The 27,491-nt window shown below is 47.6% G+C and overlaps 2 protein-coding genes across 2 annotated transcripts in view; one reads left to right on the top strand and one right to left on the bottom strand.

The window, feature by feature from the left end:
• otop2 (otopetrin 2) overlaps nucleotides 1-12,397 on the bottom strand; it is a 72,826-nt gene extending 60,429 nt beyond the window's left edge. Inside the window, exons 1-4 of the mRNA XM_072558082.1 lie at nucleotides 12,317-12,397; nucleotides 4,302-4,686; nucleotides 2,863-2,999; nucleotides 1,135-1,193 (exon numbers count right to left, since the gene is read on the bottom strand). Of these exons, the coding sequence (XP_072414183.1) occupies nucleotides 1,135-1,193; nucleotides 2,863-2,999; nucleotides 4,302-4,686; nucleotides 12,317-12,397 (662 nt within the window). The remainder of the gene's footprint in view (nucleotides 1-1,134; nucleotides 1,194-2,862; nucleotides 3,000-4,301; nucleotides 4,687-12,316) is intronic.
• A 7,169-nt stretch (nucleotides 12,398-19,566) lies between these two features.
• LOC140463811 (pre-mRNA splicing regulator USH1G-like) overlaps nucleotides 19,567-27,491 on the top strand; it is a 41,981-nt gene continuing 34,056 nt past the window's right edge. Inside the window, exon 1 of the mRNA XM_072558153.1 lies at nucleotides 19,567-20,037. Coding sequence (XP_072414254.1) covers nucleotides 19,874-20,037 — 164 coding nt within the window. The 5' untranslated portion in view covers nucleotides 19,567-19,873. The remainder of the gene's footprint in view (nucleotides 20,038-27,491) is intronic.

Genomic DNA, 27,491 nt, shown 5'->3' with positions numbered 1-27,491 from the left:
CTTTTTGTGTCTTTGTTTCTATTGCTTTCATCTTAAAAGAGAAAAGAAGCCTCCCCAAGTCTAACCCACAGCACCACTGCCTCCTTGAGAAACAGTCTGCACAAGTGCCCATTGTCCAACTTCAGTGGATCTGAGGAAAGACCTGAAAGGTAATCTCTGTTTCGCTTTCTATCCACATTGCCAAACCTGCTGAGCTTTTCCAGCATTTTGCTGTTTCCATTTCAGATTTCCAGTATATGCACATATTTTGCTTTTGGGTTCTCATTGACCTCTGACCTCTGACCACTGACCTCCTATGGAATCCCTATGTCATTTACATGGCCAATTCATCCCCAGTAAAGTTTAATTTGCTCTTTCTAATGTCAGCCCTCAACTTTCTCCTGAACCAGTCTTAACTCTCCCTAAAGGCCCAATTTATCCTGATAAACACCTCATTTAAAATACCTTTCCCATCCTCTTTAATTTGGTAATGTCCTGTACTGTGCTCTTGACCCTTGACTCTTGACCCTGCACCTACCTGACTCATCACACAACTGTCCTGGGAGAGACAGAAAGACACAGTTCTCCAAGTCAACAACACCAGTTACAAACTTGGAACTATTCATTCATAATCCACTTCCACTACTCACTAAACATCATCAATGCAAAACTTTACCTCTCAACCAGCTTATTTTATATCCCTCAGAAAATGGAAATGGCCATTCGGCCCCTCAAACCTGTTCCTTTATTCAGTTAGGTGATCCTCTTATCTGCCTTTGCCCCATATCCCTGGATACCCAATGGAAACCCAAGATTCTAGTCTTGAAAGTTTCAAATCCCATCATTCATAAGTCTCCAGATTTCCACCTTTCAGCAATAATTTCTACTTCCCTCCTCTAACATGGGGATTGTGGCCCCTCATTTTGGATCCCCCCCACTCCCCCCAGCGGTTTGGTCAACCTCCATGTGCAGGAAGGTCGGGGATTCCAGACATAAAGGGTGGAGCATTTGAGATCTCCCTGGTCAGCAGCCAATGGCCTGGGAAAGATGGCTGCATTCTATCCCAAAAACCAATCATTGGTCGCCCCCTACAGGCTGACATTGTTTCCTTCAGAAACTGGGGGAGCAGCTGAACTTAAAGGAAGCAAAACTCACCTTGTGACATCCTGATGGAGTTGAATGCAGTCTTTGGAATGGGCCCATAGGAAGTAAGACTGGATTAGGGAACAAAAAGAAAAACTTGCATTGATTTTGCACCTTTCATGACCTCAAGACTTTCTATTGGGCAATTAAGTGCTTTTTAAAAGTGTAGCCACTGCTGTAATGTAAGAAAATGTAAGTTTCTGTACAGCAAAGAGCAATGTGATAACAGCCAGAGAATTTATTTTGGTTATGACAATCAGGACATTGTATATAGCTACATTATAATCCAAAATATTTTACATTTGCAATCAACTCCACACTTTAATGTGAGAGCTTTATTTCAGCTAAACCACAGGCCATAAAACTCACTGTACTGATTACCTTCTCTTGTATCCAGACTGTATGCTTTATTCCACCAGTAAATCACTATGGTACCCTTTTATCTATTAACCACCAGCAGTAAATCACTCATGTTTTCCAGCTGGTTAATTTATATGCAAAGCCCATTAAGGGCAATGCAGACAATCAGAATCATAGAATCCCCACAGTCCAGAAGCAGGCCATTCTGCCCATCAAGTCCACTCCAAGTCTTTGAAGAGCCTCACAGCCCCCACCACATCTCATGGCTAACCCACAACCCTGAACACTACGGGCAATTTAGTGTGGCTGATCCACCTAACCTCCACATCTTTGGACTGTGGGAGGAATTTGGAGCACCCAGAGGAAACCCATGCAGACACGGGGAGAATGTACAAACTCCACACAGTCGGTCGCCTGAGGCTGGAATTGAGCCCGGGTTCCTGGTGCAGTGAGGCATCAGTGCTAACTACTGGGCCGCTGTGCTGCCAGGCAGTGAGAGAGAGAGAAAAGGAGAGAGGGGAGGTGCTCAATCACAATGCAGTTAGCTGGGGAAATAAAACACTCTGCTTCCTCATCGTGTCCACATCTCTCTAAAGGCATTGAGAGTATTGATGGACACTCCAAGGACTCTGGGGCAGTGTATCTGTGGAACAAGGGCTGAGAGTCAGGAACTCCAACCCCCTGGACCTGTTAACAACCAATCTGGCCAGGCCCACTGATTCCAAGCTCCCCATATTTATACAGCTGGCTCAAGCCCAACAAACCCTTCATGAATATGTCCATCTTCCATTCAGTCTCACCGGTTCATCAAACCACACTAGACAATGACAAACTATCCCAATCTTCAAAACTCCATGGGTTGTTTTACATCCCCCTGAGAGAGACAGACTTTAACATCTCAGCCAACTGTGCAGAACTCCCACACGCTGCAGGCCAGTGTCAGGCTGAGGTGATGGGGCTGAAATCCTGGAGTGGCACTTCAACCTGCAAACTCACAGATCAAGAGCAATCAGTGTTGGCCCTTTCCATAGCGCACAAAACGCCGAGGTAGAGCAACAGGGAAGGAATTTCACAGGAATTACCCACCTCCCACCATCTATCTGCAGGGGAGCGTCAGCAGTAGGGTAGTGATCTCTGTCACAGGTCTGACATGATTCCCTGCTGGGGGCATGGATCAGTCAAACAGAAATAGCTGGAGAAACTCAGCAGGTCTGGCAGCGCCTGCAGAGAGAGAAACAGGTCCAGTGACCTATCAGGAGATCTCTGCTTTCTCTCTCTCTCTCTCTCTCTGTCAAGTTTCTCCAGCTATCTCCGCTTTTGTTTCAGATTTCCAATACCTGTTCTACTTTAGATCAGCTCACAGATCAGCAAATCACTCACCTGCATGAAAGTGAACAGGAGCTGAGTGATGGGGAACAGAAATTTAATGGGATGCTCGCAGCCTTTAAACCCAGCAACGTGGACAATCTTGAAGACATCGAGCAGCAAACTGCAAGCTCCAAACAGCAGCAAGCCTCCTGTAAACCAGAACACAGACCGGAGGCTCAGGGACTGAGACCAACGTCAAACACTGCCAACCAATCTCAAAGTAAACCCAGCCTGCTAGAAACAATCAGAGAGTCAGGCAGAGTCTGCAGAAAGAGAGAAACTTGGCTGGGGTGGCTCAGTGGTTAGCTCTGCTGCCTCACAGCGCCAGGGACCTGGGTTCGATCCCAGCCTCAGGAGTCTGTGTGGAGTTTGCACATTCTCCCCGTGTCTGGGTGGGTTTCCTCCGGGTGCTCTGGTTTCCTCCCACAGTCCAAAGATGTGCAGGTCAGGTGATTTGGCCATGCTAAATTGCCCGTAGGTTAGGTGCATTGGTCAGCGGGAAATGGGTCTGGGTGGGTTACTCTTCGGAGGGTCGGTGTGGACTGGTTGGGCCGAAGGGCCTGTTTCCACTCTGAAGGGATTCTAATGTGTCAGGTAGATGCGCCTTGTCAATGGAACCTGGGTTCACACTCTGTAGAGTTTTAGTAATGAGCTAGGCCGACATTGTTCATTCCTCCAGGCAACAGGCTTCCACCCGGAGCACCGCTAGGGTTGGGGCGGCCAGGTAGGGAGAAGGATTGAAGAGCTCTTACATCTGGGCTTGACTGGGCCTGATCCCTGGGATGTTGTTGGCCGTGAGGGTGAATGGGGCATTTGACCTCTCGCTCCAACGTTGCTTCGTGGATTGACTTTCCAATTCAGGGCGGAGAATTCTTCCAGGTGATATGGCACAGGAAGATCCCGAGGGAAGGCAGTGAGAGAGGCCATGTTTCGAGCCTGGGGAAGGGGCACAGTCCTTGGATCCATCAATCAGGCCCAATGATCAGTCACCATTGGAGACCATCCCCCTGCCTCTCCCCCAGCCCCTCAGTGTGGGAGTGGGAGGGAGCAGGACAAGAATTCCAAACTGCGCAATGGACCTGAAAGATGCAGGTGGAGAGGGGAGCTCAAGGGCAGGCGAACGTGTGGAGACTATTGTTCTCGGTATTTTATGTAACTTTATAGATGTTTGGTTTGCTTTAAATTGATTTGATTTATTATTGTTGTGAAAAGTATGGCTTTGTGTGCGATCCAGACAAATCATAGCTTACACAAGTGCATCCGGGTAATAGAACAGAGTGCAGATTACAGTATTACAGCTACAGAGAAGGTGTAGAGAGAGATCAACTCTAACATAGGAGACATCCATTCTTAAGTCTGATAACACCTTACCAATGGGACTACATATGTGTGGACCTTCTCAGTAATTGTCAGAGAGTGAAGATTTTATTAAAGAAGTTGTTCTTTCATACCTCTCAGCCACACTGGCCCAGCATGGGGGTCCTCAGAAACAATAACTCCCTTCTGCCGAGCAGTACACAAAACGTAGAACAGCATCCAACCAACAACGAGGCCCATCACGACAGTGAGTGATATCAGCACCTCAGTGTGCCCCACTGGCACTTCACTGAAAGCCCCTGCACTGATCAGAGCTGTGCCCAGACAGAGAGCATTGACAGCCACTGGGCCAGAGAGCAGCCTGGAGCCTGGTCTGGGCTCCTCCAGGGCCCCCCTTCGCATTGACTCGGGGGAGTTAGGGCCCTTCCCATGTCCGTATTCCACTTCCAGGTGCGAGGTCACAGCCTCATTGGTCAGCACATCGCCGTCGGTCATTTCCGCAGCTAGGCTGAGGAGATTCTGAAATATTAACAGACAGAAAGAAGTCTCAGTCACAGGAACAGGCACCAACTGTTTTCTAACAGGCCAGCACCTCGCTCACAGCAGGACCGTCACCTTCAGCCCCTGCTCAGCGTAACGTACACTGGACCTTCCTATCTCAACGATAGCCCCCAATCCATTCTCATCCCTCAGTCCATTCTAATGTATCCCCCAGCCCATTCCCACCAGACCTGCCAGTCACTCTGTTACAGAGAGGTCTAAGCTGTCATCACTACTTCGAGCCCTGGTCTTGTTGAACCGAATGACTTACCCCTAGGAAATGAGTGGCTGCTCAGTCTGTGTCAGTGTTGCCGCTGACTCAAAATTAGCAGAGTACCTACACAGGGCAGTCTGACATATTTATAGACAGAACCTCTGCAAATCACAGCAAAACACAATAATTGTCATAAACATTGACTATGCGATGGGACTGAAAGTTCTGGGACTTTGTGAAATTTGCAGGATGTTGCAATCATGCCAAGTGATTTATAACCATATCTATCAAAGACAACATCCAAAGGTGGTCAAGATGAGAGATATAACTGCAATTGAGCAGAGAGGGACTGGCTTTTCAAAAGTTCAAAGAGGAGAGAGCTTTAACAAAAGGTCTGTGATAACACAGCATTTTCTATCCAGCATTTGTCATTTGCTGATGACATAAATTAACAGGTAAATTATAGCATTACAAATCACAAGCAAAATGGGTTAATGTTCCCTTCCGTCAAAATCAAACACTCCCAGGGCAGGGACAGCATATGGGTTTAGATAAGGAGTGAAGCTCCCTCTACATTTTCCCCCATCAAACACTCCCAGGACAGGGATTGCGCAGGGTTAGATACAGAGTAAAGCTCCCTCTACACTGTCCTCATCAAACTCTCCCAGGACAGGGACGGCACAGAGTTAAATGAAGTGCCAAGCTACCTCTACTCTTTTAAATTGAAAGTAAACTCCTCTCTACCACATTCCTACAGATACTCCCAGAAGAGCACAGATCAAGAAGTAGATGGTCCCCTCACAGTGAGCCCCTTCTCCAGGGTGAGGTGCACTGGTTGATTAGATTAGATTACAGCGTGGAAACAGGCCCTTCGGCCCAACAAGTCCACACCGACCCGCCGAAGCGCAACCCACCCATACCCCTACATTTACCCCTAACCTAACATTACAGGCAATTTAGCATGGCCAATTCACCTGACCTACACATCTTTGGACTGTGGGAGGAAACCTGAGCACCCAGAGGAAACCCACACAGACACGGGGAGAACATGCAAACTCCACACAGTCAGTCTCCTGAGGCAGGAATTGAACCTGGGTCTCTGGCGCTGTGAGGCAGCAGTGCTAACCACAGTGCCACCGTGCCGCCCACCGTGGTTGCTCACTGCCTTCCTGATAGCTTGGATGCAATGATGATAGGAGGGACGTTGACTGTCCCTTGCCGATGGCCACAGCGTATGCCTTGATAGGAATTCAAGGATGGCCGTTAACACTGCCCCCCCATGCTGGTTAGTCAGCATGGAGAAAGGTGACAAGATCCCTGGAGGTACAGGAGCTCTCGAAGATGCAACACGTGCCCCCACCCACCTCTAACCAAAGTAGGGTCGGCTGGGCCTTGTCTCTGAGGTTGACGATGATAATCCTGGAGGTTTCCTTCCACCCGAGTGCCAACCTCACTCCCTTTATAAATGGTTCAGTCTCGTCAGGCAATAGCTGCCTCTCAGCCCCCACCACCTCATCAGAAACTAGCCCCAGGTCCCGGGCCTTCAGGTGATTCATGCTGCTGGTTGCTTCGATCATTAGGTGCCTGATACTGACTGGCTCCCGGATGTGGATAGTATCAGCAGCAGCAGGAGAGGCTCCCAGATCCCACACCTCGTGGGAGCAAGTGAGGCTCCCAGATCCCACACCTCGTGGGAGCAAGTGAGGCTCCAAGCTCCATGTCCCAGCAAGCAGAGTAAAGTCTCCTTTACTCTTTTACACTGAAAGTAAAGCTCGCTCTACACTGACCCATCAAACACTCCCAGGACAGGGACAGCACGGGGTTAGATACAGAGTAAAGCTTCCTCTACACTGACCCATCAAACACTCCCAGGACAGGGGGAGTACAGGGTTAGATGCAGTGTAAAGCTTCCTCTACACTGTCCCCCCCTCCATCAAACAGTCCCAGGACAGGGGGAGAACAGGGTTAGATACAGAGTAAAGCTCTCTCTACATTGACCCCATCAAACATTCCCAGGGCAGGGGCAACACAGGGTTAGATACAGAGTAAAGCTCCCTCTACATTAACCCCATGAAACACTCCCAGGGCAGCGACAGCACAGGGTTAGGTACAGAGTAAAGCTTCCTCTACACTGACCCCATCAAATACTCCCAGGACATTACATTCCCTACAGTATGGAAACAGGTCCTTTGGCCCAACAAGTCCACACCGACTCTCTGAAGAGTAACCCACCCAGACCCATTCCCCTACCTTATATTTACCTCTGACTAATGCACCTAACACTACAGGCAATTTAGCATGGCCAATTCACCTGACCCGCACATCTTTGGACTGTGGGAGGAAACCGGAGCACCTGGAGGAGACCCACGCAGACACGGGGAGAATGTGCAAACTCCACACAGAGAGTCCCCCAAGACTGGAATCCAACCCAGGTCCCTGGTGCTGTGAGGCAGCAGTGCTAACCACTGAGCCACCATGCCATCCCAACGACATGTAGGAGTCTTTGAAAGATCAATAGACCAGAGTTCAGTACTGAAACACAACAAATGCTGGAGATCATAACAGGTTCAGACAGCGTCCATGGAGAGAAAGCAAGCTAGGGTTTAGGGTCTAGATGATGCTGTCTGACCCTGTTGTGATCTCCAGCATTTGTTGTTTCTCAGTACAGTTTCCAGCATCTGCAGTAATTTGCTCCCAGATCAGAGTTCAGCACTGACACATTCCTATGAGGCTGAAAGATACTGATGGTAAAATTTAGGAACTTTGGATGACAAGAGGTATTGAGAGTCAAAATGAAAAAGGGAATTATTGGAAGGTTTAAGAAATCAAAATCAAACAAAGTCCTTGAGGGGGATAAAGGAAACAGAAAAGAACTTAAACAAGACATTAAGGAGGCAAGAGGGGGCTGTGAAATAAACATGGCAAATAGGATGAAGGAAAACCTCAAGGCTGTATATTTGGAGCAAGAAGGTGGTTAAGGAAAGGGTAAGCCCACTTAAGGACAAAGGAGGGAATCTATATGTGGAGCTGGAGGAAGTGGCTGAGGTTCTGAATGAGTACTGTACATTGATATTCACCAAGGAGAATAACATGAATGTTGGTAAGATTAGAGAGAGATATGTTAATATTCTGGGGGATGTCGATATTAAGAAGGAGGGGGTGTTGGGTGTCTTCAAAACATTAAGGTAGTTAAGTCCCCAGGGACTGATGGGATGTATCTCAGGATACTGAGGGAAGCAAAGGAGGAGATTGCTGGGCCTTGACAGAGACCTTTGTATTCTCTTTAGCCACAGGTGAGGCTGGAGAATAGCCAATGTTGTTCCTTTGTTTAAGAAGGGCAACAGGGATAATCTGGGAAATTATGGGCCAGTGATAGGATTTACTTGCATTTGGAAAATAATAGGCTCATCAGCATGGCCTTGTGATTGAGTTTCTTGAAGAAGTGACACAGGTGATTGAGGGTAGGGCAATGAATGTTGTCTACATGGACTTCACTCAGCATTTGACAAGGTCCCTAATGTTAGGCTGGTCCAGAAAGTTAAGTCACATGGGATCCAGGGTGAGTTGGTAAATTGGATGCAAAATTGACTTGATAGTAGGGCACAGAGGGTAATGTAGAGGGATGCTTTTCTGACTGGAGGCCTTTGACCAATGGTGTTCCACAAGGATCAGTACTGGGACCTATGTTACTGTATATACATTTATAAATGATTTGGATGAAAATGTTGGTGTCTGATTAGTAAGTTCACAGATGACATGAATATTGGTGGAATTGTCATTAGTGAGGAAGGTGATCAAAGAATATAGATCTGCTGGAAAGTTGGGCAGAGTAATGGCAGATGGAGTTGAATCCAGCCAAGTGTGAGGTAATCAACGAGGTAAAAACAATGACTGCAGATGCTGGAAATCAGATTCTGGATTAGTGGTGCTGGAAGAGCACAGCGGTTCAGGCAGCATCCAAGTAGCTTCGAAATCAAAGTGTGACCCAAGTGTGAGGTAATGCATATTGGGAGGTCAAATGCAAGAGGAACGTATAGAGTAAATGGCAGGACCCTTAAGAGCTTAATATATAAATAGGCATCATGGGGTCCAAGTCCATAATTCCATGACAGTGGAAACACAAGGATAAAATGATTGTAATGAGGTCAGACAAATTAGAATATGAGTTCCCTGATTGGGGCTGTTAATTTGGTCCAGTCAGGGAGCCCTGGCTGACAGATAGAGATCCTGACAACCTGAGAGCTGGCTCTGAAGAGGCAGTCCTAAAGTCAAAGACTTTTCATGTGTAAATAAAGGGTGATTTGGTGATGTGAGATACAGGCCTCTGGGGAGCTATGTCAGTGGTTAAAAAAAAAAGCATGCGGCATACTTGCCTTCATTGGCCAGGACATTGAGTATAAAAGGTCGCAAGTTATATTACAGCTGTATAAGACTTTTGGTAGGTCATATTTGGAGTAGAGTCATTGTCAGAGAGTCATACAACTTGGAAACTGATCCTTTGGCCCAACCAGTCTACACTGACCATGTTCCCAAACTAAACTAGTCCCACTTGCCTGTTCTTGGCCTATGTCCTATTTATGAATTTATCCAAATGTCTTTTAAACCTGCATCCATCACTTTCTCTGGCATTTTATTCCACACACCAAACACTCTCTGTGAAAAAGAATTGCCCCTCATGTTCTTTATAATTCATTCGCCTCTTACCTTAAAACTATGCCCCTAGTTTTGAAGTCCCCCACCCTGGGGAAAACACCTTTGTTATTCACTTTATCTATGCCCCTCAGACCTTTATAAACCTCAATAAGGTCACCCCTCAACCTCCTGTGCTCCAGTGAAAATGTCCCAGTCTTCAGTCTATTTTAAATCTCAAACCTTCCATTCCTGGTAACATTCTGGTAAATCTTTTTCTGAGCCCTCTCCAGTTTAACAATATCCTTCCTCTCACAGGGCGACCAGAACTCCACATAGTACACCAGAAGAGGCCTCATCAACATCCTGTACAACCTCACCATAATGTCCCAACTCCTGTACTCAAAAGGTCTGAGCAATGAAGGCAAGTGTACTAAAGGCCTTCTTAAGCACCTATCTACATGTGATGCAAGTTTCAAAGAATTATGTCCCTGAACGCATGGATCTCTCTGTTCTACAACACTACTTAGGGCCCAGACTATGAATTGTCTAAGTCCCACCCTTGTTTATTTTACCGAAACACAATACCTCACATTTATCCAAATTAAACTCCATCTGCCTCTCCTCAGCTCATTAACCCAATTGATCAAGATCTCTTCACTGTTCACTACACCACCAATTTTGGTGCCATCTGCAAACTTATTAACTATGCCTCCTAAATTCTCAATCAGAATGTTTATTTAAATGACAAACAAAAGTAGACCCAGCATCGATCCCTGTGGAACACAAGCCTGTGGTCCTGGGCCTCCAATCCAAAAAGCAACCCTCCACCCTTTTAAAAGAAAGTTGTAAACAGGAAAGAACCAAGACCTGCCCCACCCCATCCCCCACCTCCACCCCCCCTCCCCCACCACCATCCCCCCACCCCGTCCCCCACCTCCACCCCCTCCCCCACCACCCCCCCACCCTGTCCCCCACCTCCACCCCCCCCACAACCACCCCCTCCTCCACCACCCCCCCCACCCTGTCCCCCACCTCCACCCCACTCCCCCACCACCACCCCCCCACCTCATCACCCACCTCCACCCCCCCACCCCCACCACCCCCATCCCCCACCACCACCCCCCCACCCCATCCCCCACCTCCACCCCTCCTCCCCCCCACCACCCCCCCACCCCATCCCCCACCTCCACCCCCCTCCCCCACCACCATCCCCCCACCCCATCCCCCACCTCCACCCCCCCGCCCCACCACCACCCCCCCACCCCATCCCCCACCTCTACCCCCCCACCACATCACCCACCTCCACCCCCCCACCCCCACCACCCCCATCCCCCACCACCACCCCCCCCACCCCGTCCCCCACCTTCACCCCCCCTCCCCCACCACCACCCCATCCCCCACCTCCACCCCCCCACCCCATCCCCCACCTCCACCCCCCTCCCCCACCACCACCCCCCACCCCGTCCCCCACCTCCACCCCCCTCCCCCACCCCATCCCCCACCTCCACCCCCCCACCCCCACCACCCCCATCCCCCACCTCCACCCCCCCATCCCCCAACTCCACCACCATCCCCCCCTCCCCCACCACCACCGACACTGCCCTCACTCCTAGGACAGGGACAACACCAGGTGAAATACAGAACAAAGCCAACGCTACTCTTTCAAAACAGAAAATAAACCTGCCTTGACATTGTTAAACAAAAGTAAAGGCCCTATTACTCCTGGGAGAAAACCAAACAAATAAACAAACAAACAAATGACTCACCCTTGATTCCGTCCGTCCCCACCAACCTCTTTTAGGTAGGAACAACAGGGGGCCAAAATTGAAATAAACTCACGCAAAATCAAGGAAAACGACCAAATGAACAACCAAATAGATCAATCCCCTCTGCCCCATTCCCATTGAACACCCCGGGGCAGGAACAATAACGGTTTAATGTCCAGAGGATGGTTCCCTGCTTGTTTCAACTAAAGTTAAAATTCCTCTCACACCAATCCCCATTGAACACATCCAGGACAGAGACAATGTGGCATTAAAACAAAATCGGAATAAAGGGAAAATAAAGCAGCCATCTTCCCAGGGCACCAAACTGAAAGCAAACATACGAACTAGAACAGAAGAATTCAGAGCAGGAGAAGGCCGCCTTACCCCTGGAGCCTGCTCCACCATTCAATATGATCATGGCTGATCTTATCGTGGACTCAGCTCCACTTACTCACCCTCTAAGTGTATCCCTTCATTCCTTTATTGTGAAAAAAAAACTATCTTAGCTTTAAAAACATTTACTGAAGTAGCGTAAACTACTTCACAGGGCGGGGAATTCCACAGATTGACAACCCTCTGGGTGAAGAAGTTCCTCCTCAATTCAGTCCTAAATCTGCTCCCCCTAATCTTGAGGAAGTGCCCTCTTGTCACCTGCCAGTGGAAACATCCTCTCTGCTGTTATCTTATCTATCTCCTTCATAATTTGATATGTTTCTGTGAGAACCCACCTCATTCTTCTAAATTCCAATGAATATAATCCCAGTCTACTCAGTCTCTCCTCATAAGCCAACCCCCCTCAACTCTGGAATCAACCGAGTGAACCTCCTCTGCACCCCCGTCCAGTGCCAATACATCCTTTCTCAAGTAAGGAGACCAAATCTGCACACAGTATTCCAGGTATGGCCTCACCAGCGCCCTGCACAGCTGCAACCTCCCTGCTTTTAAACTCAATCCCTTTAGCAATGAAGGACAAAATTCCATTTGCCTTCTTAATTACCTGTTTAACCTGCAGGCCAACCTTCTGTGGTTCATGCATAAGGACACGCAGGTCCCTCTGCATTGCAGCGTGCTGCAACATTTTACCGTTTAAGTAATACTCCTTTTTACTGTTACCCCTACCAAAATGGATGACTTCACATTTATTAGCATTGTATTCCACCTGCTAGACCTTTTTCCATTCACTGAAAGTATCTATGTTCCTCTGCAAAGTCTCCCAGTTCTCTGCACACATTGCTCTGCCACTCATCTTAGTGTCATCTGCAAACTTTGACACACTACACGTGGTCCCCAACTCTAAATCATCTCTATATATTGTGAATAACTGTGGTCCCAACACTGATCCCTGAGGCATACCACTAGTTACTGATTGCCAACCAGAATAGCACTCATTTATCCCCACTCTTTGCTTCCTGTTAGTCAACCAAACGTTGATCCATGCTAATACTCTACCCCAAACACCATGTATCCTTATCATATGTAGCAGCCTCTTGTGCGCCACCTTGTCAAAGGCCTTTTAGAAATCTAGGTACACCACATCCACTGGGTCCTCATTGTCCACCATGCTCATAATAGATTTCCAAAAGATTTGTCAAACTTATACCTGCCCTTCACGAACCCATGCTGTGTCTGCCCAATGGGTTAATTTCTATTGTGATGCCTTGCTATTTCTTCCTTGATAATAGGCTCAAATATCTTCCCCACAACAGAAGTTAAAGCTAACCACTCTATAATTCCCCATCTTTTGTCTACCTCCCTTTTTATACAGTGGCATCACATTTTCTGCTTTCCAATCTGCTGGGACTACCCCAGAGTCCAGTGAATTCTGGAACATTACCACAAGTGCCCTTGCTATTTCTTCCACCATCTCTTTTAGTACCCTGGGATGGATTCCATCTGGGCCAGGAGACTTGTCTATCCTTAGCTCCATTAGCTTGCCCAACTCTACCTCTTTTGTGATAATGATCATTTCCAGATCCTCACCTGCCTTAGTTACCGGCATGTTATTAGTGTCCTCCATGGTGAAGACCAAAATTCACTGTCTCAGCCATTTCATCATATTGCATAATTAAATGCCCCTTCTCATCCTCTAAAGGACCAACGTTTACTTTAGCCACTCTTTCATTTTATATAGCTATAGAAACTTTTGCTATCTGTCTTTATATTCTGTGCTAGTTTTTTTCTCATGTTCTGTTTTGCTTTTCTGTATAGATCTTCTTGTAGCTTTCTGTTGACCTTTAACATTTTCTCAATCTTCTAGTTTCCTGCTGTTCTTGGCCACTTTGTAAACCTTCTCTTTCAATTTGATAGCCTCCCTTATTTCCTTAGACACCCATGGCAGATTCCTCCTTTTCTTACAGTCCTTCCCCTTCATTGGAATATACTTTTGCTGAGCACTTTGAAAAATTGCTTTGAAAGTCCTCCACTGTTTGTCAACTGTCTCACCATAAAATCGTTGTTTCCAGTCTACTTTAGCCAAGTCCTCCCTCATTCTATTGTAGTCTCCCTTGTTTAAACGTAAGACCCTAGTATTGGATTTTACCTTCACAATGTCCATCTGTATTCTAAGTGCAACTATACTGTGATCACTCCTTCTTAGAGGATCCCTAACTCTGAGGTCATTAATTATTCCTGCCTCATTATACAGGACCAGATCTAGGATAGCCTGCTCTCTCATTGGTTCCATTACATACTCTTCAAGAAAACTATCATGGATACACTCATCAAACTCTGACACCGCCCTCCCCTTCCTGGACTTCTCCATCACTATTAATGACGACCGACTTGAGACTGACATTTTTTACAAACCCACCAACTCCCACAGCTACCTGGATTACACCTCTTCCCACCCTACCTCTTGCAAAAATGCCATCCCGTATTCCCAATTCCTCCGCCTCCGCCGTATCTGCACCCTGGAGGACAAGTTCCACCTCAGAACACACCAGATGGCCTCCTTCTTTGGAGATCGCAATTTCCCTTCCCACGTGGTTAAAGATGCCCTCCAACACATCTCGTCCACATCCCGCACCTCCGCCCTCAGACCCCACCCCTCCAACCGTAACAAGGACAGAACGCCCCGGTGCTCACCTTCCACCCTACCAACCTTTGCATAAACAAAATCATCCGCTGACATTTCCGCCTCCTCCAAACAGACCCCACCACCAGGGATATATTCCCTCCCCACCCCTTTCCGCCTTCCGCAAAGACCGTTCCCTCCGTGACTACCTGGTCAGGTCCATGCCTCCCTACAACCCACCCTCTCATCTTGGCACCTTCCCCTGCCACCGCAGGAATTGCAAAACCTGCGCCCACACCTCCTCCCTCACCTCCATCCAAGGCCCTAAAGGAGCCTTCCACATCCATCAAAGTTTTATCTGCACATCCACTAATATCATTTATTGTATCCGTTGCTCCCGATGCGGTCTCCTCTACATTGGGGAGACTGGACGCCTCCTAGCAGAGCACTTTAGGGAACATCTCCGGGACACCCGCACCAATCAGCCACACCGCCCTGTGGCCCAACATTTCAACTCCCCCTCCCACTCTGCTGAGGACATTGAGGTCCTGGGCCTCCTTCACCGCCGCTCCCTCACCACCAGGCGCCTGGAGGAAGAACGCCTCATCTTCCGCCTCGGAATACTTAAACCCCAGGGCATCAATGTGGACTTCAACAGTTTCCTCATTTCCCCTTCCCCAGCTCACCCTAGTTCCAAACTTCCAGCTCAGCATTGTCCCCATGACTTGTCCTACCTGCCTATCTTCTTTTCCACCTATCCACTCCACCCTCCCCCCCGCCCCCGACCTATCACCTTCATCTCCTCCCCCACTCACCTATTGTACTCTATGCTACTTTCTTCCCACACCCACCCTCCTCTAGCTTATCTCTCCACGCTTCAGGCTCACTGCCTTTATTCCTGATGAAGGGCTTTTGCCCGAAACGTCGATTTCGAAGCTCCTTGGATGCTGCCTGAACTGCTGTGCTCTTCCAGCACCACTAATCCAGAATCTGGTTTCCAGCATCTGCAGTCATTGTTTTTACCTAAACTCCTCCTCAAGGCCACCCTGGCTGAGCTGGTCCAACCAATCTTTATGTAGATTAAAACCCCTGAGATAATTGCCATACCATTTTTACAGGCATTAGTTATTTCTTTGTTTCTTGCCCGCCCTAATGTGATGTTATTATCTGGTGGTCTTTAGGCTACACTTATCAGTGACTTTTTCTTAGAATTTCTAATGTCCACCCAAATGGGTTCACCTTATTCTCCATAGAACCTAGATCATCTCTCAGCACTGCCCTGATGTTGTCCTTGAGCTACAGCACCTACATTGCCTTCCTGTCTGTCCTTCCGAATAGTCTGATACTCCTGGATATTTAACTGCCAGTCGTGACCACCCTGTAACTATATCTCCGTAATGGCTAATAAATCAAATTCATTTGCGATGATTTGTGCAGGTAACTCATCGACCTTGTTAAGGATGCTACGAGCATAGGTGCCCTTATGCTAGTCTTCTTATCCTCATGATTCCAACATCTCGAATAATATCTCCTGAGTTATCCTTCCTTTTTATTTCTTACATACTTGTACTTAATCCCTTCTGCACACATGCTAACCTGTTACATACCTTTTCATTTACCATCATACTTCTTGTCATTTTCCCTTCCCTTCCCCATGACTCACAAGTTTAAAGTCCTAGTGACCACCCTGTTTATCCTTCTCGCTACAACACTGGTTCCAGATTGGTTCAGGTGGAGACCGTCCCATTGGTACAGATTCCCCTGGTTCCGAAACTGATGCCAATGCCCCATGAAGTGGAACCCCTCTTTCCCACACCACTCGCTTAGCCACATGTTTACTTCCCTACTTTTCTTATCCCTAAGCCAATTTGCGCGTGGCGCGGGCAGTAAGCAGGAGATTATGACCCTTGAGGACCTTATTTTCATTCCTAGTGCTTGATAATCTCCAAACAGCCTTGCCTATATTATTGTCCCAATGTGCACCACAACAACTGGATCCTCCCCCTCCCGCTCCAATATCCTTTCAAGCCGGTCAGAGATGTCCTGTACCCTGACGCCGGGCAGGCAACACACCTTGTGGGTCTCCCGATCCGTCTCACAAAGGATATTACCTGTCCTCCTAATTATAGAATCCCCTGTAACTATCACTTGTAGTATGCAAACTCAAAAGGCAAAACAGAAACCTATACGGTAGAAACTATGAAATAAAACAAAATATCTTTATCCAGGTTATTGCACTCCAGCTCCTGTGACACCCAGTGGTCTTGCAAGGTCCCATTGTGCCAGTGAGAGCCACATGCTCCCTCCCCAGGGGCACCCGGGCATGAACGTAACCGTGAAAGAGGGACAGTCAGGAGCAATAAGTCCCTCTTCGACCCGCTGCGTGGACCCAGTAATGGCCACCTTGGCCAGGCCCAGGAGTAAAGCCATGAAAGACTCAAAGACTCAAGCCCTTTGAATCAGGTATCTGTAGATCAGGAGTGTGGGGTTGAAGTGCAACCAAAATTTTAGCTGCAGCCCCCTTCAAAAAACTAAGAAGGGGCCGCAGACGAGCACGCTTGACGTACAAGTGGAAGACCATCTCCTCCATGTCACAGAACATGCCTGTGGTCTGGCACCCGGTAAACTTGTTCAGTCGCCGGGTTGCTTCGAGACCACCATGCCCAGCACTCTCCACCCCAGATCCCCAATGAAGAGGGGAGGACCCCATCGTAGAGGGCCCTCCACTGGGGATCTCCGCTAGTGGAGGGCAAAATGTTACGCCAAGGCATGTTGGGGCAGTGGGTGAAGGTGGAGAATGTGCAGCATCATTCCGTACAAATCAAGGCTCTGTGCTGATCGAACAGGCACCCAGAGGATATCCCTGAATCAGCTCAGATTGTGGAGCACCACGTCATGGGGAAGGGTCCACAGCACGGAGCCAACGTCAAGTTCTGGATGGAAGAGGGGTCAGTTCATCCGGAAGCTCACCGCGTGTCTGTGCCGCCTGGAGGGAATGAGAGGTGTCTGGGCTGAGTGCCTTCTCCGTCAGGCTCTTGATGGCTCAGATCACAAACCCAAGGAAAAACAACCCTCCTCCACCACCCTCTGTCTCTCACCGAAAAGCCAATTTTGTATCCAATCGTCAAGCTCAGCCTGATTCCAATGTGATCTAAGCTGACAAATCAGTCTACAGAAGCTGGTCAAAGGCTTTATTAAAGTCCATGTAGACGATGTCTACCATTCCGCCCTCATTGATCATCTTGGTTTCCTCATTACAAAATGTAATCAAGTTTGTGAGACATGATTTCCCTCGCACAAAGCCATGCTAACTACCCGTACTCATTCCTTGCCTCTCCAAATGGATGTAAATCCTATCTTTCAGAATCCCCTCCAACAACTTACCCACCGCCGATGTTGGACTCACAGGTCTATAGCTCCCAGGCTTCTCCTCACAGTCTTTCTTAAATGAAGGCACAACATCAGCCATCCCCCAGTCCTTCTTGGTTATAGATGAGACAAATATTTCTGCATGGGAACCCCAAACTTTCCTCCCTAACTTCCCACAACATCCTGGGGTACATTTGATCAGGTCGAGGAGATTTATCCATCTTTATATTTTCTAATATCTCCAGTACTTCCTCTTCGGAAATGTGAAATGTATTTAAAGCATCAATGTTTATTTCCCTGAGTTCCCTAGCCTCCATTTCTTTCCCTCTAGTAAAAACTGACACATAATTTTCATTTAATATCTCTCCCATCTCCTGAGATCTAACACAAAGGCAACCTCTTTGATCTTTAAAGAGCCCTAGTCTCTCTCTGGTTGCTTTCTTGCCCTCACTGTATTTATAGAATCCTTTTGGGTGACCTTTAACCTTATCTCCAAAAGGCCCTCATATCCCCTCTTTGCCTTCCTTCTTAAGAATGCCCCGACAATGTTTACTCTCTTCAAAAGATTCAGTTGATCCCAAGTGTCTATATCCAATGTATGATTTTTTTTTATTAGAACAAAGAACACGACAGCACAGGAACACGCCCTTCAGCCGTCTAAGGCTGTACCGACACATTTTGCCCTTCCATATTAAAACTGTCTTGACTTACAGGATCCATATTCCTCTATTCCCTTCCCATCCATGGACTCGTCCAGGTTCTTCTCCAATGCTGCTGTTGTGTCTGCTTCCACCACCTCTTCTGGCAATGTATTCCAAGCACTCACATCCATTGTGTGAAAAACTTGCCTTGCACATCTCTTTTAAACAACTCCCCCCGCCCCCCACCGCACCTTGAACCTGTGTCCCTCAGTAACTGACCCCTCCACTCTGGGAAAACCCCCAAACTTTCTGCTCTATCAATGCCATTCACAATCTTATGAGCTCCTATTGGGTACCAACCACCCCCCCCCCCCCCCCCCACCCCCCCACCCCCAACACAACCTGCTGCGTTCCAATGAAATCAAACCCAGCCTATCCAACCTTTCTTCCTAGCTAAAATCCCCCATACCAGGCAACGTCCTGATAAACCGTTTCTGTACCCTCTCCAAAGCATCCACATCTAATCTAGAATCTCCCTCTACACTGCCCCCCCCATCAAACATTCCCAGAGCAGTGACAGCACGGGGTTAGGTACAGAGTAGAGCTCCGGCAAAAGTGAGGACTGCAGATGCTGGAAATCAGAGTCTAGATTAGAGCGGTGCTGGAAAAGCACAGCCTGTCAGGCAGCATCCGAGGAGCAGGGAAATTGACGTTTAGGGCAAAAGCCCTTCATCAGGACTGCTTTGATGAAGAGCTTTCCCCTGAAACGTCTAGACACAGAGTAAAACTCCCTCTACACTGTCCCCATCAAACACTCCCAGAACGGTGACAGCATGGGGTTAGATACAGAGTAAAACTCCTTCTACACTGTTTATGTCAAACACTCCCAGGACAGAGACAGCACAGGGTTAGATACAGAGTAAAGCTGCCTCTACACAGGAGTGTTAGCAGACAAATTGTGACAGTGTGCATTATGATCAGTCCACATTAAATGCCAATAAACTCGTGCTAAAGAAATGTCTGGTTGAAGAGTTGCTTTCTTGGTTTCAATTCAAACAGTAAACCACACGTCAACATTAATACCAGAAGAATCTGTTTCCAGGGATGATTGGACTCGAGCGCTGAGGGCACTAGGACCTGGAGGCCTGCTCAGCTGGCTCTATCCATCATTCTGTGAGCTGCTGTTGTACTGCTCAGATTACCAGCACCGTGAGACAGGAAAGGCACTGTGTACAGCCAGCTCCTGAGCACAGCTGTCCGGCACCCAGGAACACCCAGCTCTCCCGCATTGAGAAACAGCCAGCTCCTGGGCACAAGCTCTCTGGCACTGAGCTCCTGGGCACAAACTCTCCCACATCCAGTTCTTGGGCACAGCTGTCCCGCACTGAGGAACTCTCCAGGGTACAGCTCTCCCGCACCGAGGAACAGTGTGCCGTGCCAATTCTCAGGGATGATGCCAATGAGCTTGCCCTCTCCACGGGGCTGTTTGTTCACAGACTCCTGATGCCTCCAAAGGCTTGCAGTCAACGTAATGAGTGACAGGTATCACAAGGCTGCTCGGGATGGTTACCTGGATCTGCTGAAAGAGGCGACCAAGAAGGAGCTGAACTCCCCCGATGAGGATGGCATGACTCCTACCCTCTGGGCGGTTTACCATGGCAACCTGGAGGCAGTCAGGCTGATCGTCAGCAGAGGGTAGGTCATACCATGGGTCCACTTGCTCCAAACCTGTCCCTGGGGCATCTTCTATCTCCCACTGATTCAAAGAATCCTACAGTACATAAAGAGACCGGTCGGCCCACTGTGATTGTGCCACTGTTTTCCAAGGTCCAGGAAATTAGTCTCACTCTCCCTGTGCTTCCAACAATACTCACATTCCAATTATTTCCTCTGAAAGATGTGCTTTCTCTTCCCCGGAGTGGCTTTTGTTTGTTTTCTGTGGTCCAGGTGATTTAGTGGGTAGCACACTTGGACACCGAAGTCCCTGGGCCCACAGTCCTACTGCAGACAGTGCGAGAGAGTGCTGTACTGTCAGAGGTGCTCCCCTTCCCATCAGTTAAAGAGAGGGCCCTGCCCTGGGAGATGTTCACAAGCCCCTTGCAGAGTTTTGAAAGAGGAAGGGAGAATGATCTCTGGTATTTTGACTGATGTCCATCCCTCAATCTACAACATGGCTGTGTGTGGGATCTTGCTGTGTGCAGTCTGGCTGCCTCATTTCCTACATTGCAATCGAAACTTTAAAAGGAGATCTAAAGGCAGAATATGAACGCATTGTGTTGTCAACAGGACTTTATTGGCTGTACAATCAATTAACTCTCCATGTCAATACAGATGGGCCAGCATTTAGTATCCAGAGAGTAGTTAAGTGTCGACCCCCCATCACTGTGGGTCTGGGGTTACATGTAGGCCAGCCTGGGTAAGGATGGCAGCTTCCTTCCCTAAATGGCATTAGTGAACCAAATGGTTCTTGCCCCTGACATTTGTTTAATGGTCATTATTAGTTCCAGGTTCTTATTGAACTCAAATTCCACATTTCACAGTGGCAGGATTTGAACCCAGAGACTCTGGATTAGCAGTCTAGTGATAATACCACAGTGCTATTTTCAGGCAACATATTCTGGAACATAACTAAACTATTCCGCACCTCGCATCTGACGATTCTGCCAATTCTCCTCAACCTGTGAGCCTCTGGTCACTATCCCTGCAGCCTATGGAGCTAATTGCTCCTCATTCACTCCATCAACAACTGCCCCCCCCCAACCCCCACCGAGTCCCTCCATCAGATCTACCCCTTACCATCCCCCTGCTTCCTCTAAGTAGAACAACTGTATGAATCCATAAGTAAATCTCTTGAAGTGTATAAGGAGGTGTCAGGGCATTATTAAGAGGGAAATCAGGATGGTGGAAAGGGGCTATCTTGGCAGATAAGGGTAAGGATAATCTAAAGAGATTCAACAAGTACATTAAGAGCAAAAGAGCAACTAGGGAGAGAATAGGACCCCTTTAAGATCAACTATGTGTGAAACCACAGAAGATAATAGATACTAAATGAGTATTTCATGTCAGTTTTTACTGTGGAGAAAGATGGGGAAACTAGGGAACTCAGGGAAAGAAATATTGATATCTTGTAAACAGTCCACATTACAGAAGAGGAGGTGCTGCAGCTCCTAAAAAACACAAAGTTGGACAATTCTCTGGGACCGGTTCAAGTGTATTCCAGGGATGTTAGGGAGGAAATTGGGGGGCCCCTAGCAGAGATATTTGTATCATCTACAGCCATGGGTGAGGTGCCAGTGGACTGGAGGGTGGCTAATGTTGTGTCGATATGTAAGAAAGGCTGTAAGGAGAAGCTGGGAACTATAGAGCTGTGAATCTGACATCAGTGGTGGGTAAGTTATTGGAGGGGATTCTGAGAGATAGGCTTTACATCTATTTGGATAGTCAGCATGGCTTTGTGCATGGGCAATGTGTCTTACAAAGTTGACAGAGTTTGTGGAAGGTGTGACAAAAATGGTTGATGAGGACAGAGCAGTAGACGTTGCCTACATGGATGTTAGTGCAGCCTTTGATGAGGTGGAGGTGCCAGTGTTGGACTGGGTTGGAGAAGGTCAAAAGTCACATGACACCAGCTTACAGTCCAACGGTTTATTTGAAAACACAAGCTTTTGGAGCACTGCTCCTTCATCAAGTGCTGGCAGACCATTGCTAACAGCCGACGAAGGAGCAGCTTTCCGAAAGCTAGTGATTTTAAATAAACCCATTGGACTATAACCTGGTCTTGTGTGATTTTTGATGAGGTTCTGCATGGTAGACTAATGAATAAAGTTAGATCACATAGGATTCAGGGTGAGCTTGCCAATTGGTTACAAAATTAGCTTGACAGTGGACGGCACAGGGTGTTCTTGGAGGATTGTTTTTCAGACTGGAGGCCTGTGACCAGCGGTGTGCTGCAGGAACAGGGCTAAACCCACTTTTGTTTCTGATATGGATGAGAATTTATGAGGCATGGTTAGTACGTTTGCAGATCCCGCCAAAATTGGTGGAATAATCGACAGTGAAGAAGATTATCTGACTTTGCAAAACAAACTTGATCAGTTGGACCAATGGGCTGAGGAGTTTAATTTGGATAATGCAAGGTGTTGCATTTTGGTAAAACAAACAAGGTCAGGACTTATACGGTTAATGGTAGGGCCCTGGGTAATGTTGTCAAACAGAGAGACCTAGGGGTTCAGGTACATAGTTCTTTGAAATTTGCGTCACAGGTAGACAGGGTGGTGAAGAAAGCATTTAGCACGCTTACCTTCATTGCTCAGACCACTGAGTATATGAATTGGGATGTTAAGTTGCACTTGTACATTAGTGAGGCCTCTTTTGGAATACTGCGTTTAGTTCTGGTCGTTCTACTGTAGCATTAAATTGGAGATGATTCAGGAAAGATCAACAAAGATGTCCTGGGAATGAAAGGGTCTCAGGAGAAGTTGGATAGGCCGGGACACTTTTCACTGGAGTGTCGGAGGTTGAGGGCTGACTTATAAAATAATGAGGGGCATTGATAAGGTGAATAGTGAAGGTTGTTTTCCTGAGGGGCAAAGTTCAAAACTAGAGGCCATATTTTTAAGGTGAGAGGAGAAAGATTTAAAAAGGAGCTGAGGGGGTCACATTTTCACACAGAGAGGAGTCCGTGTGGGGAATGAACTGTCAGAGGAAGTGGCAGATGCAAGTGCAGTTACAACATTGAAAAGGACAGGTACATGAATAGGAAAGGTTTAGAGGGATATGGACCAAACATAGGCAAATGGGACGAGCTTAATTTTGGAAATGTGGCTAGCATGGGCGAGTTGGGCCGAAGGGTCTGTTTTTGTGCTGAATAATCTATAATTGAAGTTCTTCCCCAATGTCTTAATCCACAGTCCTCCCCATCCCTCGTGTTCTGAAGTGTTTGATTGTCTTCACAAACCTTTTCAAACCTGTTCACGTTTGTGATTGGTAAAGCACCCCGTTCCTTCACCTTGGAGAGATGCTGAGGACAGGGTTACACTCAGCTGTGATGCCTTCTGTGATCCAATAGCTCACCTGTGTGCACCCATGAAAGGCAGGAGCCTGGTGAGCAGCTGCCACTCACCCTCAAAACCGACCCATGCCTTTGGGGGGGAGGGCAATGGGAGAGGTCAGGAGGGTGTGAGTGAAAGGGAAGGATGAAGGGTGGTCATTACTGCAAATGCCCCCTGCTTTGTAATGGTGAGTGTTGTGCTGTACCTCACTCATGACACCCCTTCAGGATTTGCTTGGTATGTGTGGAATCTTGCTGTGCATTGGGAGATCCTGCGCTAAACCGACTGCCGCTGCCATGTGGGAAACACAGAGTTTGGAAGATAAATAGTTACAGAAAGAGCGCAGCTGGTCAGAAATTGATTTGCCCTTCTCCGGTCTCTCTTGTACCTTGGGGCAGCTCAGAGTTCCTTAGCCATTCATCAGCCAGCTCAGTCCAGGGCTCTTGGAACCTGTGAGTCTCTACGGTGTACAAGATCCCAAGCTCTTTATTCTGCTTTCTCCCAGAGTAAGTGACAGTCAGTATTTGCTGAGGCAGAGAGAGCCACACTGAAAGATTAATGATTGTGACATAATCTTTGCAAGTTTACTGAGCGAGAACCAACCGCTAATGACTGAGAAACAAAAGACAGAGTGTAAATATTATATAATGCAGCCAGAACCGAGGTCAGTACCAATAAGAAAATGCTGGGTGAGATTGTGTGTAAATTCTCTGGCAGTTATCAGGTCTCTATTTAATAATCCATGTACGTTATATAAATTGCATAGGATGGTGATCTGGGGGAATCGACACTGTCAGATCACCACTATATATACGGCAGGGACAGGGAATCCTTTATCCAGATGCTGCTGGTGACGCAATACGCAGTGTCCAGTGGGAACACACATGGCTGATGGAGTTCAGTCTCTGCAAATACAAGGTCTCTCATTCTGTATCAGCGGAAAGAGAGATCAGAGTTTATTCTCAATGTTAAATTGCTGGGAAGTGTGCCGGAGCAAACTGGGATAATATTGCTCCAAGTGATTTTTTGTTTCACCCATGGGACATGGGTGTTGCTGGCTGGGTCAGCTTTTACTGCCCACCCCTAGCTGCCCCTTGAGTAGGGGGCCATTCAGCCCGTCACACATGTGCCAGTGTTGTGAGTGAATGCTCCATTTCGCTCCTTTCCCCCCAGTTCTGCAAACTTTCTCTTTTTGAGAATTTTGAAGGTTCTTACTGAGTTGCTCAGCACATTCCAACAAACTGCACGTTGCTGAGCTCGTCCTCATCTCCCACATAGTTCGGCACCCAGCTACCACAGCTGATCAGTGTCTCCTGGTGACTGACTCTCCCGTCAAACAGCTCCTCCCTTTCTAATTCACCAGCACCATTCAAATGTTTAAACATTGACATTTAATCTCTCGTTAGCCTTCGCAACTCGAAGGGGGATGTTCATGCTTTCTTAATAATCTCTGTTTAATTGCATCTTGTCTCCCTAGGGCTATTCTCCTATATCCCCTATCTGCCATCTCCAAGGCCTTGCCAACTTTCTGAAGAGTGCTTTTCCAGGTTCTGAAGATGCCCACTGCTGCAGTTGTCTTTTATTCATTCACTGAGCATGGGCATCATTGGCTGGACCAGATCTATTACCCATTCTGAGTTACCCATTCTGAGTTGCCCATTCCGAGTTGCCCATTCTGAGTTACCCATTCTGAGTTGCCCATTCTGAGTTGCCCATTCTGAGTTACCCATTCTGAGTTGCCCATTCTGAGTTGCCCATTCTGAGTTACCCATTCTGAGTTACCCATTCTGAGTTGCCCATTCTGAGTTGCCCATTCTGAGTTACCCATTCTGAGTTACCCATTCTGAGTTGCCCATTCTGAGTTGCCCATTCTGAGTTACCCATTCTGAGTTGCCCATTCTGAGTTACCCATTCTGAGTTACCCATTCTGAGTTGCCCATTCTGAGTTGCCCATTCTGAGTTACCCATTCTGAGTTGCCCATTCTGAGTTGCCCATTCATAAGATGGTGGTGAGCTGCCTTCTTGAATCATTGCAGTCCGCATGCTGGAGGTTGACCCACGAAACCCTTAGGGAGGGAATTCCAGGATTTTGACCCAGCAACAGTGAAGGAATGACGATATATTTCCAGGTCAGGATGGTCAGTGGCTTGGTGGGGAACTTGCAGGCGGTGGTGTTCCCATATACCTGCTGCCCTTGTCCTTCTAGATGGAAGTGGTCATCGGTTTGGAAAGTACTGTCCAAGGGTCTCTGGTGAATTTCTGCAGTGTATCTTGCAGATGGTATGCACTGAGGTACCAACTGACAGAGTGTCGGTGGTGAAGGGAGTGGATGCTTGTGGATGTGGTGCCAATCCCGTGGCTCCTTTTTCCTGGATGGTGTTGAGCTTCTTGAGTATTGTTGGAGCTGCCCCCATCCAGGGCAAGTGGGGAGTGTTCCATCACACTCTTGACTTGTGCCTTGTAAATGATGGACAGGCTTTGGGGAGTCAGGAGGTGAGTTACTTGCTGAGGTATTCCTAGCCTTTGACCTTCTCTTGTGGCTACTTTGCCTAGGTGGTGAGTCCAGTTGAGTTTCTGGTCAATGGTAACCCCCAGGAGATCAGTACTGGGGGATTCAGTATTGGCAATACCATTGAATGTCTCTTATTGGTGATGGTCATAGACTGGGATTCTGGAAACTGTTCTGTTGCCATTTCAGTCCACTACTAAAAATACAGAAAAATAAAAAGATGATGTGTCGTTACAGAATTGACCAAAAAACTTCAAACATGGTGCAAAGAACAGAACTGTTGAGCGATAGCAAGAGGATCGGCCATGATTGTATTGAATAGTGAATGGGCCAAGTGGTCTCCTTCTGGCCCTATTTGGCTTAGTGATTTCATCACTAGACTAATAATCCAAAGACCCCAGAAATGGTCTGAGGACTTGGGTACAAATCCTACCATGCTGGATGATGTAGTTTGACTCAATTAAATATCTGGAATTAAGAATCTAATGATGACCATTAATCCATTGTTGATTGTTGGAAAAACCCATCTGGGTCACTAATGTCCTTCAGGGAAGGAATCTACCATCCTTACCTGGTCTGGCCTACATGTGACTTCAGACCCACAGCAAGGTAGTTGACACTTAATGCCCTCTGAGCAATTATAAATGGGTAATAATTGGTGGTCCAGCCAGTGGCACCCACATCCCTTACATTAATAAAACAAAATTTCTGTTCTTATTTAAGAAATGCTATTTTTCGGACAATTCTTATATTTTAGACAACAACTTCTCAGGGAGTGTGCCTGTATAGTGAACAGAGCGTCAGTCTTAATGACTATCTCCAGGGAACCCATACGGGGTAATGCTCTGATTGTCTGAAAATCATCTCCCCCTACACCTGCCCCTTCACCAAGCTTAAGCCATACAGCCTCTGTCCCTGACATTCTCATAAATCTTGGATTTTCTCATTTTTATTGAGACCCATCCATTAATTCATAGCAGTGGGTGGCACGGTGGCTAGCACTGGTGCCCCACAGCACCAGGGACTGGGTTCAATTCCCGCCTCAGGCGACTGACTGTGTGGAGTTTGCACGTTCTCCCCGTGTCTGCGTGGGTTTCCTCTGGGTGCTCCGGTTTCCTCCCACAGTCCAAAGATGTGCAGGTTAGGGGGATTGACAATGCTAAACTGCTTATAGTGCTCAAGGATGTTCATGGCTAGGTGGGTTAGCTGTGGGAAATGCAGGGAGGGGGGTTCTGGGGTGGGGTGCTCTTGAGAGGGTCAGTGAGGACACTTTGGGCTGAATAGCCTGTTTCCATGTTGTAGGGATTCTATGAATTGGTGAGTGGAGCTTTCAGGTAAGTTTGTTGATGCAGCGCCTGGAAACCAGGCTCTAAACCATGAGTGTACTCTCCTGTGTACCAGGTGAGAGTGAATCGGTAACCTCATGAAGAATTGGCTAAGGCATTTCCTTGCACACAGTGATAGCCCTTCACCCTGCAGAGGTGAAGTATCCACCTTTTAGGCCAGGGCACGCTAATGGGCGAGAGGATAGCATAGTGGTAATGTGACTGTATCTACAATCCTGAGACCAGCAGCAGTGCTCTGGGGGA

Source organism: Chiloscyllium punctatum, chromosome 39 (genome assembly GCF_047496795.1).
Source record: "Chiloscyllium punctatum isolate Juve2018m chromosome 39, sChiPun1.3, whole genome shotgun sequence".
Lineage (NCBI taxonomy): Eukaryota > Metazoa > Chordata > Chondrichthyes > Orectolobiformes > Hemiscylliidae > Chiloscyllium > Chiloscyllium punctatum.
The sequence above is the reverse complement of the archived record's forward strand: the minus strand, read 5'-3'. Positions and strand labels throughout refer to the sequence as shown.